At 35.7% G+C, this 12,408-nt stretch overlaps 1 protein-coding gene across 1 annotated transcript in view; it reads left to right on the top strand.

The window, feature by feature from the left end:
* SPEF2 (sperm flagellar 2) overlaps positions 1-12,408 on the top strand; it is a gene marked incomplete at both ends in the record, with an annotated part of 85,703 nt that overhangs the window by 48,010 nt on the left and 25,285 nt on the right. The window contains 3 exons of the mRNA XM_080362527.1: positions 1,631-1,744; positions 4,489-4,627; positions 5,895-6,124. Of these exons, the coding sequence (XP_080218653.1) occupies positions 1,631-1,744; positions 4,489-4,627; positions 5,895-6,124 (483 nt within the window). The remainder of the gene's footprint in view (positions 1-1,630; positions 1,745-4,488; positions 4,628-5,894; positions 6,125-12,408) is intronic.

Genomic DNA, 12,408 nt, shown 5'->3' with positions numbered 1-12,408 from the left:
GCTCTTCATACATTTTTTCATAAATATTTCCTTGAGCAGGTAGTGGTTTAAGTAACTTCCCCTTCTTTCTGCAAAATGTCAGAGCTTCCGCAGGCAGTGAGGCTGGCAGCCTACACCTCGTGCCTTTTGTAAAGACATTCCACATAGTTAGAGAGGGGGTCAAGACCTGCGGGTGTGAGGGTAGCCTGAAATTCAGGTACTGCATTTCCAAGTGAGAAAGCTGTAACTGCAGAGTTATTATGTGTAAAGCAGCTGGTTTGTTGTTGTTTTTTTTTCCTTTGAGAGACATTTTGTTTGCACTGTAGTCAATGCTCTCTCTCCGGTTGATTCTGCTTATAGCAGAGTGAAGTAGAATAGCCCTGCAAATAGCCACATGGACACCTCACTTGTGAGCCTCAGGGAGCCTCGTGTGTGGGCTTAGCTCATCAATCCAGCCAAGACAGTAGCAGGTTTTCAGATTTCTGGAAAAGCTTTGTGACGAAAAATCAGCAGCTATCACCTATCATATACTAAGTGGCTAGGTTGGAGTTTGTGAATTGCTTCTTGGAACCGAGTTTTGGTTCAGATCTGGTACTAGGTGACTTACCTGAAGTCACAAAACTGTAAAGTGACAGAATGGCAAATAGAACTCAGCTGTGCATTCCTCATGGTAGAAGATGAAGTATCAACTGATGTATCTGTAACTGAAGTATGAACATAGTGCTAAATACAGTGTTACTGTAGTACTGTGACAGAATAATTCCCTAAGGTACAGCTGTAGGCTAGTAACAGTGATACAAATTAACAGATGTAATGTTATCACTTTCCAGATTGGACCATTTGCTTTATGTTGACCTTACATATCATGCAGATGTTATTATTTTTTTTCCATAACAGCGCCATCTACTCTTCTTCTAGGTCAAAGCAGTTACAAATATTTTAATATTTTTGAGTAGTTGTCAAAGTGTTGTGACTAAAGAATTTCATGCAATCTTTAAAAACATGAAAAAATCCTTTACGATGTCTGTTCATAGGTATGTAAGTTAAATCAAGCTGAAAATCATCTAGCAGAATGGTTTAGAAAGGCATGAAATTATAGAACTCTTTTTTTTTTTTGTCTCAGCTATTCTGATTTTTTAAAATAGTATTATTGTTCTTTTCACTGCTTTGATGATAACCAATTATATTTACTACCACAGCATTTTTACTATTGTTTGCTAAACTTGAATTTGCTCCAGAAGGAACAGTTACCTTTCAAAAGAAATTTGTGTTATTTTAGGGTCAAAGAGGACATTTTGACCATCTGGCATCACAACAGAGGCACATCTATTCAGTCATGATTTTCTATTCAGAAATACATTTTAGGATGTTATTTAACTAATTTTAATACAGTTGTATATGCTGGATTAATTTTATGTGTGTTAATTTTAGCATGTCTTGCATATGCAAATCACATTTGAAGAAATCTAAGTATGTTGAAATAAGACACTTGAGTAATCACTTTTGTAGTCTCATTAATGGTTACATCAAGTAAGGTGGAAAGTGCCATTTCCCATGTGACAAAATGTGCTGTCTTGTGAGGGAGCCCGTATACAGATCCACAAACTTCTGAGCAAAATCCAAAGACTGTGAGAGGTCTCTCTTCCTGCAGGCCCGCCTTCTACAATTGAAGATGGCTCAGTCCCTATATCCCCAGAAGAATTAAAGAAACAAGAACTGATGGTTAAAATAAAGAAAGAATATTTCAGTGCCTTGAAACATGAGGGTATGTTACTATTCGGTTGCTTATATTGGCGGGGTGATTTAGGCAGTGTAATAATCAAAACTAGCCAGAAACTTTTCCTGGGAAAATGGATACAATTAGGAAAAAAGAAGTGTCTGGAGAAATCACTGAATTCTTTAGGATGGTAGTCACCAATGATTTTGTAGTAGTATATTTAAATATAAAATATATTTAAAACAGAAATGATTTTGTAATTCTTTTTATTCTCTTCTATTTCATTTTATTTGATTTTGTTTTCCGTGACTAAGCAAGTATTCATCATGAGAGAATAAGTTTCACATAGGTGGTTAGCCACTCAGTTTCATTTGGTATTTGAAATATTTTGTTCTGGGAAAGAATTTGTTCGCAATTATATATTTCATTGATGCTCTTCTTTCTAATTTCCTATTCCTCAGGCTCCATGGGATTCAAGCAGCAAGACACAGATTTTATTTTTATTCTTATAAACCCCTTTTCAGACAGACTCTTCCAAAAACTATGTGTTGTTCAGACTTTGTCTCTTTGTCTGTCTTACCCAGTAACTTCCAAGCCAACTAGTCAATTTCAGCCCAAAGCAGAAGTCCTTTCTTTTTTTTTCAAGATGGGTTTAGACTAGAAGAAAAAGACCTCTTTCTCACTAAAGGCAAACTAGAACCCAGCCCTTAGATATTCTGGATAGCAACAGTTGGCAAGCCCATCATCATGTATGTTACCTCCTTGGCAGGGCTAACTTTTTTTTGCATAGTATATATCTGGAAGAGTAGAGGGCAAACAGCAGTTAATGAACAAAACACAAATTCATAAGGCTTCTCTAGGTCCACACCAGACCAAACGCTTGTACACCTACCACTTTCAACGCGGTTTAATCCAAAAACACCTTGGGAATCAATATTCTAAGATTTTGGGATAATTAGAAGAGGAATGGTAGTGACTTCGAAGATCTTAATAGCATGAAGACAAATTTTAGTGATTAATTGTCACGTCTTGTTTTCTTTAGGTTGCTTCATTTTTGTCTTATATTTAACAAAAAGCCCCGAAGAATCTAAGGAAGCTTAGACACTTGAGCTATACTTTGTATTTCACAGACACATAGCTAGTACATTTGAGGATCATAGTTTCATTTGCAGCTATGGTAACTGGATGCTTGTGCTTTTGGTTATAAAGATATAGGTGCAAAGTCACTAGCTGTGGGCACTTGCTAAATTTTTAAGGTTGATTTTATGGTCCATTTCTCTGTTACATCAATAAGTCTTTTACTCTGCTACTGTTAAGAGAGCAGTTTCATCAGTGGACTGCACAGTACCTGTTTCTGAAAATGCAGGGAGACAAAAATTGTCACACACCTATCTTTGTAGCATGCTGACAGCACTACTCAAAATGTAAAGAGGTCATAAAAAAGGCAACCTTGAACTGTATTAAAGAAATGTAACTAGACAAGCACAAAGCATCATCTAAAATACTTTCAGGTGCTAAGAACCTTTGCTCTTACATGTTTGCCATCAAATGAAATAACTGTCTATGAGACTCAATCAGTTCTATGTTTAAAATTTTGAATGTCAACTCTTTCTTTCTGAAAACAGAAACTGTGCAGTGTTGCATTATACTGTTGCTGAGAAATAACATTAAAAGGACATGCCTCATATTTTTGCAGTTCCATCTTTCTACATTGATTGCCTAAAGAATGTTTCAGCCTCAAACCTAAGTATTTTGAAAACTTAGTAGCCTATGGAGTGATTATAATATAAATATTTTTGCAGTCTTTGCATTCCCTGTACCAATTACTAAATAATATTAACTGTTTCAAAGATTCTGCAGTACAGAAGGTTAAATGTGAAGAAAAATCAAGTTGAACACTGAATTTGCCTTCAGGATTGAAAATAATCTCTAGCTACTTGTCCTCTTTTCTCGCTTTTCTTTTGTAAGGCTTTAAATGTCTTTCATTGCCTTTTTCCTGTGCCTCTCAATACATTACTTCAGATGTCTTTTTGTCCAGTTGGCATCCTTTTCACTTTGGACATTGCTGACCTCCCCCAAATTCTTGTCTTTTTAGCTGCCTATTTTATTTTATTTTATTTTATTTTATTTTATTTTATTTTATTGTATTGTATTGTATTGTATTGTATTGTATTGTATTTTAATGTATTAACTTCTCAATGAAAAAGTGATCATTTTTTTAGTCTATGCATAATTTTGGTAGGGGTGAATTATTTTCTTAGTGCTTACTAACCAAACTCTTTTAGAATAAAACCTGACTTTTAGAGTATAAAATAGTCATATGTAGAAAGCTTGGAGCAAACCCAGTGAGGTTAGTTTTAAAGGGCTGGAGGTTAGAAGCAGTAAAGCAAACTTGTATTGTGATTAACAAAATGATTTAGATGTGTTTCCTTTAATATTTACCCATAACAGGATACTTAGACTTGCATAATTAAGCTTTTAGATTTGATGCTGTGTAGTATTAATTTAGTTCTATGTCACTGTCTACTTAAAAATCCCTTGCACCTCTGTATTAGTTTTATTAAGATATTTATGACATTGTGAATTCTGCTGCTTATAGAAGACACATTTTTCTAAAATACCTGGTGCAATGGGGTTGATTCTGAAAAATAATTTGTTCAATAATGTGAGAAATTAAATAAATATTTTTCTGCCTAAACACAGGTTAACATGCTAAACTTTAGGTCCTTAAGACTGAGAATTTTCCTCAAATTTTATAAATAATAATTATTACGACCTTACTATTTAAACAGAGATAGCCACAATATCTCGACTAGAGCTTCTAAAAGAAAAAGCTTTAGCATTTCTTGAAGAGCTAACAATGAAAGCAGAAGCAGCTTATAAAGATATGGAAAAGTGGCTTGGATCTACATTCCTGGCAGAAACATCCAGGTAATGTTTTAAACAGAAACTTTTTTTTTTTTTTTAGCTATGCTAATACAGATAGTTTTTTATATAGAAGCAAATAGTTTGGAAAAAAAAAATATAGAAAATAATAGCTTCATTTCATAATCTGGAATTTACTTTGATCTTAAATACCTGAGTATCACTTCTTGGATGATTAGAAGGTTCAGCTGGCAATAGTAATCATGCTGTTTTTCTAGACCACAGTTTTGGCAGATTTATGAACATCAGCAGACAACCAGTTATTCCATTTAGTAGAAGCCTCTGTATCACTTTAGTGGCTTCTGTGACTTTGGATTGTGAGGTTAGTTTTTCCCATGTCTTACGCATGCTGCAAAATTCCACCTACTGTTATTACCACCATGTATAAAATTTCTCAAAATTATTTCAAGGTCCATTAAAAAAAAAAATCTGTTCTAGTAAATAAAATGTGCTTGGGACCACTCTGTGACACAAAGACCATCTGATATAGAATGGTCTATGTCCATATCATTAAAATATTTTCCTTTCCAAGAGAAAGGGGTTGCTTTGCCTTGTTTCTGGCCTGTACTAACTTTTAAAGGATACCTGGGACAGTACTAGTTGGTCCATGTCAGGGCAAGCCCAAGAGAAGAGACAGCAATGTAGGATGTGAAGACTCTCGTAGGCAATAGCTCAAAGAAGATGAGCTCTACCTGACAGCCAGTTTTACTGGCTTTCCTGACAACAACAGCTACCAAAGACACAACATTTACAGAACATCATGCCCTTTGCCCTGACACCCCAACTGTGTCTAACTGAACATTATAGACAGCTGATTTCTTTCCCTGTATGGATTGTACTCATTACACTTGAAACAGGAGAACATATGTCCCTCCACAATGATACTCTAGAAAATGCTCTGTACATCTAGAATGTATGGACAGAGTAGAAGGCAAGACATTAAGAGGGAGTAAAGGATGATCACAGCTGGAACATGTATGCTCCAACCCTATACGATTTATAGAATAAAGAATCATCCTTTCATATTTTTCCATCAGGTCTCTTCTGTGGCTTAGATCTGCCTTTATCTAAATTTCTTACCACAGTCAGAAGATTTGTTGCTGCCAAAAGAGCAGTACACATCTTAATGATTTTGCTGAGTACATAATTCACACAAAGAATTTGTAATTCTTCAGGAAGGTTCTCAGAGTGTAATCACATTAAAATTTTAACCTAAGTTATTAACATTGTGTGTTAAAAGTACTCATTGTTTTCTGCATTTCCATTTGCACAGCGTTGAAAAACTGATTGAGGTTGCACGACACCATATTGAGAATTCTAGCAAAATCCAATATGAAATGACTTTAGAAGAAACAGATTTCTTCATCAGCAGTGATGTAAAAATGATGCCTGACCCTGTCCCTTTGCCACATGCTCCTCATGTAGAGACCTCTGGAAGTGGTACTCTAACTATTTCACAACTTACTACACTTCATAAACAGTTTCTACAGGTGGCACCTAGAGGTAAGAAAAATTTTGCTTTTCCTTTCTGAAGCACTGTTAGTTACCAACTTAAAAGTAACTGCTGGGAGCTACTAAGCATTAGTTACCTGTATTATTAAAGATCATACTACAATGAATGATTGTGCTACATACAAAAGGAAAGTCATAGTGCAGAATATTAAAAATGTGAAATACCAAACTATTTGAAAGGTTTAGTCTCTTTGCTATGGGCTTTATATCCTCAAGATCCTATACTTAATATTCATCTAACAGGTGTCTCTGCAATATATTTTCAACAGGGATTAGTATCATGCTTATTTTTCTTAAAAATAATTTCAAATGCAAGTCTTTAACTCATTTACTAATTTAGAGCTCAGTGAACACTGAAGCTATATTATTTTAAAACACATTTTTAAAGAAATCATTATTTTAATGCAACTGTTGTATAGAGGCTATAATACCTATGAACGATTACATTCTTCAAATCAATGTGTGCCAGCAGTTTTGGGTGATTCACAAGTGTTAACTCAGATATGTACATTTTTTTTTCTTTTATGAGGGCATTTATTGTGTCCCTGTGCTCTAACTATGGGAACCTTAGGCTCAGGAAGCTTGAAAAAGACTCTCTTACTAAACTTCATTCTGTTGTGTAAATGTTATAAAGTAATTTAGGTAAGGCAGTTTTAAGCTGAGATGGAAAATAGTTAAGCACATATTTGCTGACAGGTATATTACTATCAGTGTTCCGTATTATAATTATAATATGATTGCCACTAAGATCATTAAATACAATGTATAAACATGTACTTACAAATTTGGATCCAACTCTTCCGATATAATAAGTCAACAAAAGTACAATGAAATTGAATTTAATTCTTTACTCAGAAACGCTTTTCATGTGTATTTATGGAGAAATTCCTGTTAGCTTTTGAGCATGAACTCATTTTAGGCAGAAAAATGTTTACAGTTTTCCTTTATAGAGATCTGTATCATCTTATCTATAGTTTAGGAGTGTGTGTCTGTGTAAGCAATCCAAACTCTTCTATAGAGACTGAAGTAGCAGATACTATTGCATATATAATGCCATGTGAAACTAAAAATGTGTACATTTGTAATCATTAGATTGCCATAGATGTGAAACACAGACACTAGATTGACTGGTCATTCCACTTAAAAGGTTTTCTTTTGTTTTTAAATAATTTGTTCATTAAGATATTTAAGACTAAGCAATTTTGTCTAATGAAAACTCTAATAGTCTTGACATGTTTAAGACAGAATAAGTATTTTGCTTGTAATAACTAGCAGAATGACAATTGAAATATTTGTATTTCTACAATATCGTCTTTTTTACAATACTATATTCACTTAAATGATCCAAGATGACTCGCACAGCCATATAAAAAGGTAGGTATCGTGACTTAATATTCACCAGACAGTAGCAAAATGCTGTTGTGTGTTCTCTGGGACAATAGTACAGAATTACTGTTTAAAATAATGTCCCTTGCCTTTTTGAATAGCTGAATTAGGATGGGAAGCAAAAGCCATGCAAATCATCTTTAAAGCACTTTCTCCCATTCTCTTACTTTAAAATGGGTTTATTTTCTGTAGCATTATGGACATTGCATGAAGAAGAATTTTTCCCAGAAAAGCAGCCATAACAAAGAGTATCAAAGGAGGAATTATTATATTGTAAAAAATAAAACATGTAAAAAGTTTTCTCAAAGGTTATTTGGCAAATGTCAAGAGGATATCTTTTCAAGATATGTTCAGCAAGTCACCAAAATGAAGTAAAAACTGGGAGTGCCAATATACTTTAAAATTATTGCTATTTACAAAAGAAATCTTATAAAAATTGTAAACAGTTTTGTGTTTCCTAGGAATTTAAAGTTTTCAAGAACTGCCGATTCATCATAGACATCTTTGTTCTATCCTACACGCTCCATGGAAACACATTACTCACCATTCTAAGCATCGATGGACAAAAAATACAACCTCTGCTGGACCTTCCCACCTACTGTCACAGTCATTTCATAAGGAATTTTTTTATTTTTTAATTATTATTATTATCCCAAGTGTCATTGCCCTGACTCAAGGTGGCTATGCAATATTTGTTAATTTCACTAACTCCTCTGTTCAATTTATTAACAGTGCTTTAATATATTGCCTCAGGAATGTGCTTCTTTTTTACAGGAAGAACTGTGACAGGTCTTAAATGGAGTTACTAACACTGGCTTATTTCTCTTTTCTACAGTCTCTTCTGCTGTGTTTTGTTCTTATGAACAAAAGTGAACTAACCATCTATTAGATCTCATCCCCTTTGATTCCCTTTAGCATTATATTCTTCCTGTGACCACATCTGTTGTCAATTCAATTAGCATACAACTGGATTTCTCAATTTTCTTCTAAAGGTGTTTCAGAGAATGCAATTTTGGTAATGCTTTACATTACCAAATGAATCAAAATAGATTTTATCCCAGACTTTTTTTTTCTCTATCTTCTGACTGAATTACACAATAGAATTCTAAATTTTGTTCATTTTTTTCACAGTCATGATCGTCATGAACGATTCCAGTTTGAATTATATCAGTTTGTTCATCGGAAATAAACTTCAGTCAGGCTTTAAACACTTCTATGTTTAATATACAGAAAATGTTTAAAATTAATGCTAAGACATGAACTGAGCCTAGTAATTCTGCCTAATCTGATTCCAGATTTTGCAAACATTGAGAATAGTCAATGATCAAATTTTATTGCTATTTCGTTTAAGTTGTAGACCTTTCAGTTGAGTTTTACTCTTGTTGCCAGATTTGAAACAGATAGGCATATTAAAATGTGCATCTAGTTCAATTGAACTTTTCGCTCTTTAATACAACATTTAGTTGAGTACAACAGTCAGAATTATATGATAACCTTGAGTAATGTCTATGGGTTATGCGATCTCTTCCCAAACACTTTTGTAGAAACAATTGAAGAGCTTGCAATAGTAACCCAAATTATCTGACTTTGATGTGAATAGGGAGTGAAGTTCATATGTGAGAACAGAAGTTCATAATCTCTAACTTCTATATTTTCTAAGACTATATTTCTTTTCAATGTGCTTTTTTCAAAACTTGAAAATCAAAAAAGGCTATGTTTGTGGTCAGAGGAAGATTTTTGTATTGGACAAATGACGTAGCTAGAAAGTGCCTAAGCTTTTGGGATATAAAGCCCTTAATCAGAGATCCAAAATAGATACAATACCTCTCCCTACAGATAATGGAAAAAGTGGTAATTCTACTGATGTAGTTTTACTCACACCTCCTGTTAGGTCTCTTACTAAATCTTGTATGTTATTTAATTTGAGAAACCTGTGACTGTTTCCCTGCAGTGTTTAAAATATTTTTATCCAATTACTTTTCTGAAACATGTTTAACATGTTTGTGTATGCTTCTGTGCGCTTATATATACTATCCAGGTATTAAGATCTCTCCTCTCATTGCACCTGTGCAGAAACAGCCATACCTTACCCTGTGTGATTCTAAATTTAGAATCCCAACTCTTGCTAATATCAGGCATGCCCCACTGTAGCCCAAGATGCATTGTTTAGCCACAGCCCCATGGGTCCTTAGCAGAAATTAACAATAAGCAATGAGTGTAAACTTGACAAAGTTATAGCAGCACCTCGGGTTGGTAAATGATGCATAACTTGCATATATCATCATCCAAATGTCTAGTCAGAAATTGCTATGGAAACCTTTTTCTCAGTGAAAATGGAGGGGAATAGGAATAATTTAAAATGTTTTGTTAAAATTTGATGAAAAGGGAATAAAAGTTTAACGTAATTCTTATCTCTATCTTAGGTTTACAATCTCTTCATATTTTGTTACCATATTCTGTGTAAAATTATAATATGTATCTTTCCTATAGTTCCTCACTTTAGGGAAATACTTTCGTATAGCACCTTTACATGCCATGCACATGGAGGACAGGGAGGTGATTCGAGACAGTCAGCATGGCTTCACAAAGGTCAAGTCCTGACTGACCAACCTAGCGGCCTTCTGTGGTGGAGTGACTACATCAGTGGACAAGGGAAGAGCTATGGATGTTACGTATTTGGGCTTCTGTAAAGCCTTTGATGCTGTCCCCCACAACATCCTTCTCTCTAATTTAGAGAGTTGTGGATCTGATGGGTGACCTGTTCAGTGAATAAAGAATTGGCTGGATGGTCACATCAAGAAAGTAGTGGTCAACGGCTTGGTGTCTGGATGGAGATGTGATGAGTGGTGTCCCTCAGGGATCTGTACTAGGACCAGTGCTGTTCAATATGTTCATCAATGACATAGATAGAGCAATTGAATGCACGCTCAGCAAGTTTGCAGATGACACCAAGCTGAGTGGTGCAGCTGACACACTTGAGGGACAGGATGCCATCCAGAAGGACCTGGACGAGCTTGAGTAGTGGGTCCATGTGAACCTCATGAGGTTCAACAAGGACAAGTGCAAGGTCCTGCACCTGGATCAGGGCCACCCCAAGTATCAATATAGGCTGAGGGATGAAAGGATTGAGAGCAGCCTTGCCAAGAAGGATTTGAGGGTGCTGGCAGATGAAAAGCTGGACATGAGCCGACAATGTGCACTTGCAGCCCAGAAGACCAATTATATCTTGGGCTGTATCAAAAGGAGCATGTCCAGCAGGTTCTGCCCCTCTGCTCTGCTCTGGTGAGACCCCACCTGGAGTCCTGTGTCCAGCTCTGGAGCCCTCAGCACAGGAAAGACATGGACCTGTTGGAGAGGGGCCTGAGGAGCCACAGAAATGATCAGAGAGCTGGAACAGCTGAGAGAGGACAGGCTGAGAGAGTTGGGGTTGTTCAGCCTGGAGAAGAAGAGGCTCCAGGGAGACTTTATTGTGGCCTTTCAGTACTTAAAAGGAGCCTGTAAGAAACATGGGGACAGACTTTTTAGCAGGGCCTGTTGTGACAGGACAGGAAGTAATGGTTTTAAACTGACAGAAGGGAGATTCAGCCTAGATATAAGGAAGAAATTTTTTACTATGATGGTGCTGACACACTGCCCAGAGGGGTGGTTGATGCCCCATCCCTGGAGACATTCAAGGCCAGTCTGGACGGGGCTCTGAGCAACCTGATCTAGCTGAAGATGTCTATGCTTATTGCAGGGGGTTGGGCTAGGTGACCTTTGAAGGTCCCTTCAACCCAAACTATTCTATTATTCTAAATATGAAAATATTCTGCTGACTCGTGTATCATTAAGAAATAGTCTCTTGTGTGTGCTATCTGTGTGTTATAGCTGTGACATGATGATTCTTACATCCCTTTAAAATGACACAATCCTGGTTCACAGACTTACACATCTAGTGAACACTTGCATTGCTATCATTTTTGGTACTCCCTTTTGAATGTTTATTTTTCTGTTTTCAGTTTCACTTCAGTTCATAATCTTAATTTCTTTTCTAATGAATTTTTTGCATTTGTTCATTATGTTTCTGCACTGCTTCTCGAAACACTCTTACATCCTTCTCAGTGTCACCTGTGTTTCACTGAATGATACTGACTTTAAAAAAGAATTTAATGAAAAACAATTCTACCTTGTGCAGCTTTTTCTACATTACTTTTCCTTTTGATTTCATTTATGATAAACTTTTATATGAAAAAAACATTGCTTTGTAAGTAGTATAGGATGGCTTCCTTTTGTTTCCTGTGTTCTTTCTCTAGTACCACTGTAACAAATACCACCTTCTCCCAGTTTCCTCCCACTAGTGAATCTCCTGTTCCTTTCCATGTCTGTTAGCCTCATTAAAAAAAAACAAACAAGAACATATGCACAAAAAACCCAAACAAGCAAAAATCAAAAACTACCCCCCCAACCAAAATAACCCACCTTGTTGTCTTTCTTCCTTGTCCTTTTTTCTACAGGTTTTGTGTGTACAACTATGGCCACTATGGATGCACTTGATGTTATTTGTGTTCTGGAACTGAATTTAGCTTGACTTGGGCACAGAGTGGATAAAAGCTGGCCATCTCCCTTTTTTCTCCATATAAGTGTTATGAGAATCTTTCTCCTGTACCTTGGAACAGATTTGAAAGAAATTTGTAAGGCCTTCAGAACTCTAACCCATTAACAAACTTGGTTCAAATTGGCCATTCTTAAATTATCAATGAGAGGGAACTGTTAGACAGACAAATTGATGTAGAGATACAGGCAACACAACTGCATGACCTTCATTTCCTTAGGTAAGCATGGTAAGAATATACTACAGGGACAATGAGTCATCATAGTTGAAAACTTGAAAAATGTTGGTAACATTGAAG

This window comes from Nesoenas mayeri (assembly GCF_963082525.1).
Source record: "Nesoenas mayeri genome assembly, chromosome: Z".
Taxonomy (NCBI): Eukaryota; Metazoa; Chordata; class Aves; order Columbiformes; family Columbidae; genus Nesoenas; species Nesoenas mayeri.
The sequence above is the reverse complement of the archived record's forward strand: the minus strand, read 5'-3'. Positions and strand labels throughout refer to the sequence as shown.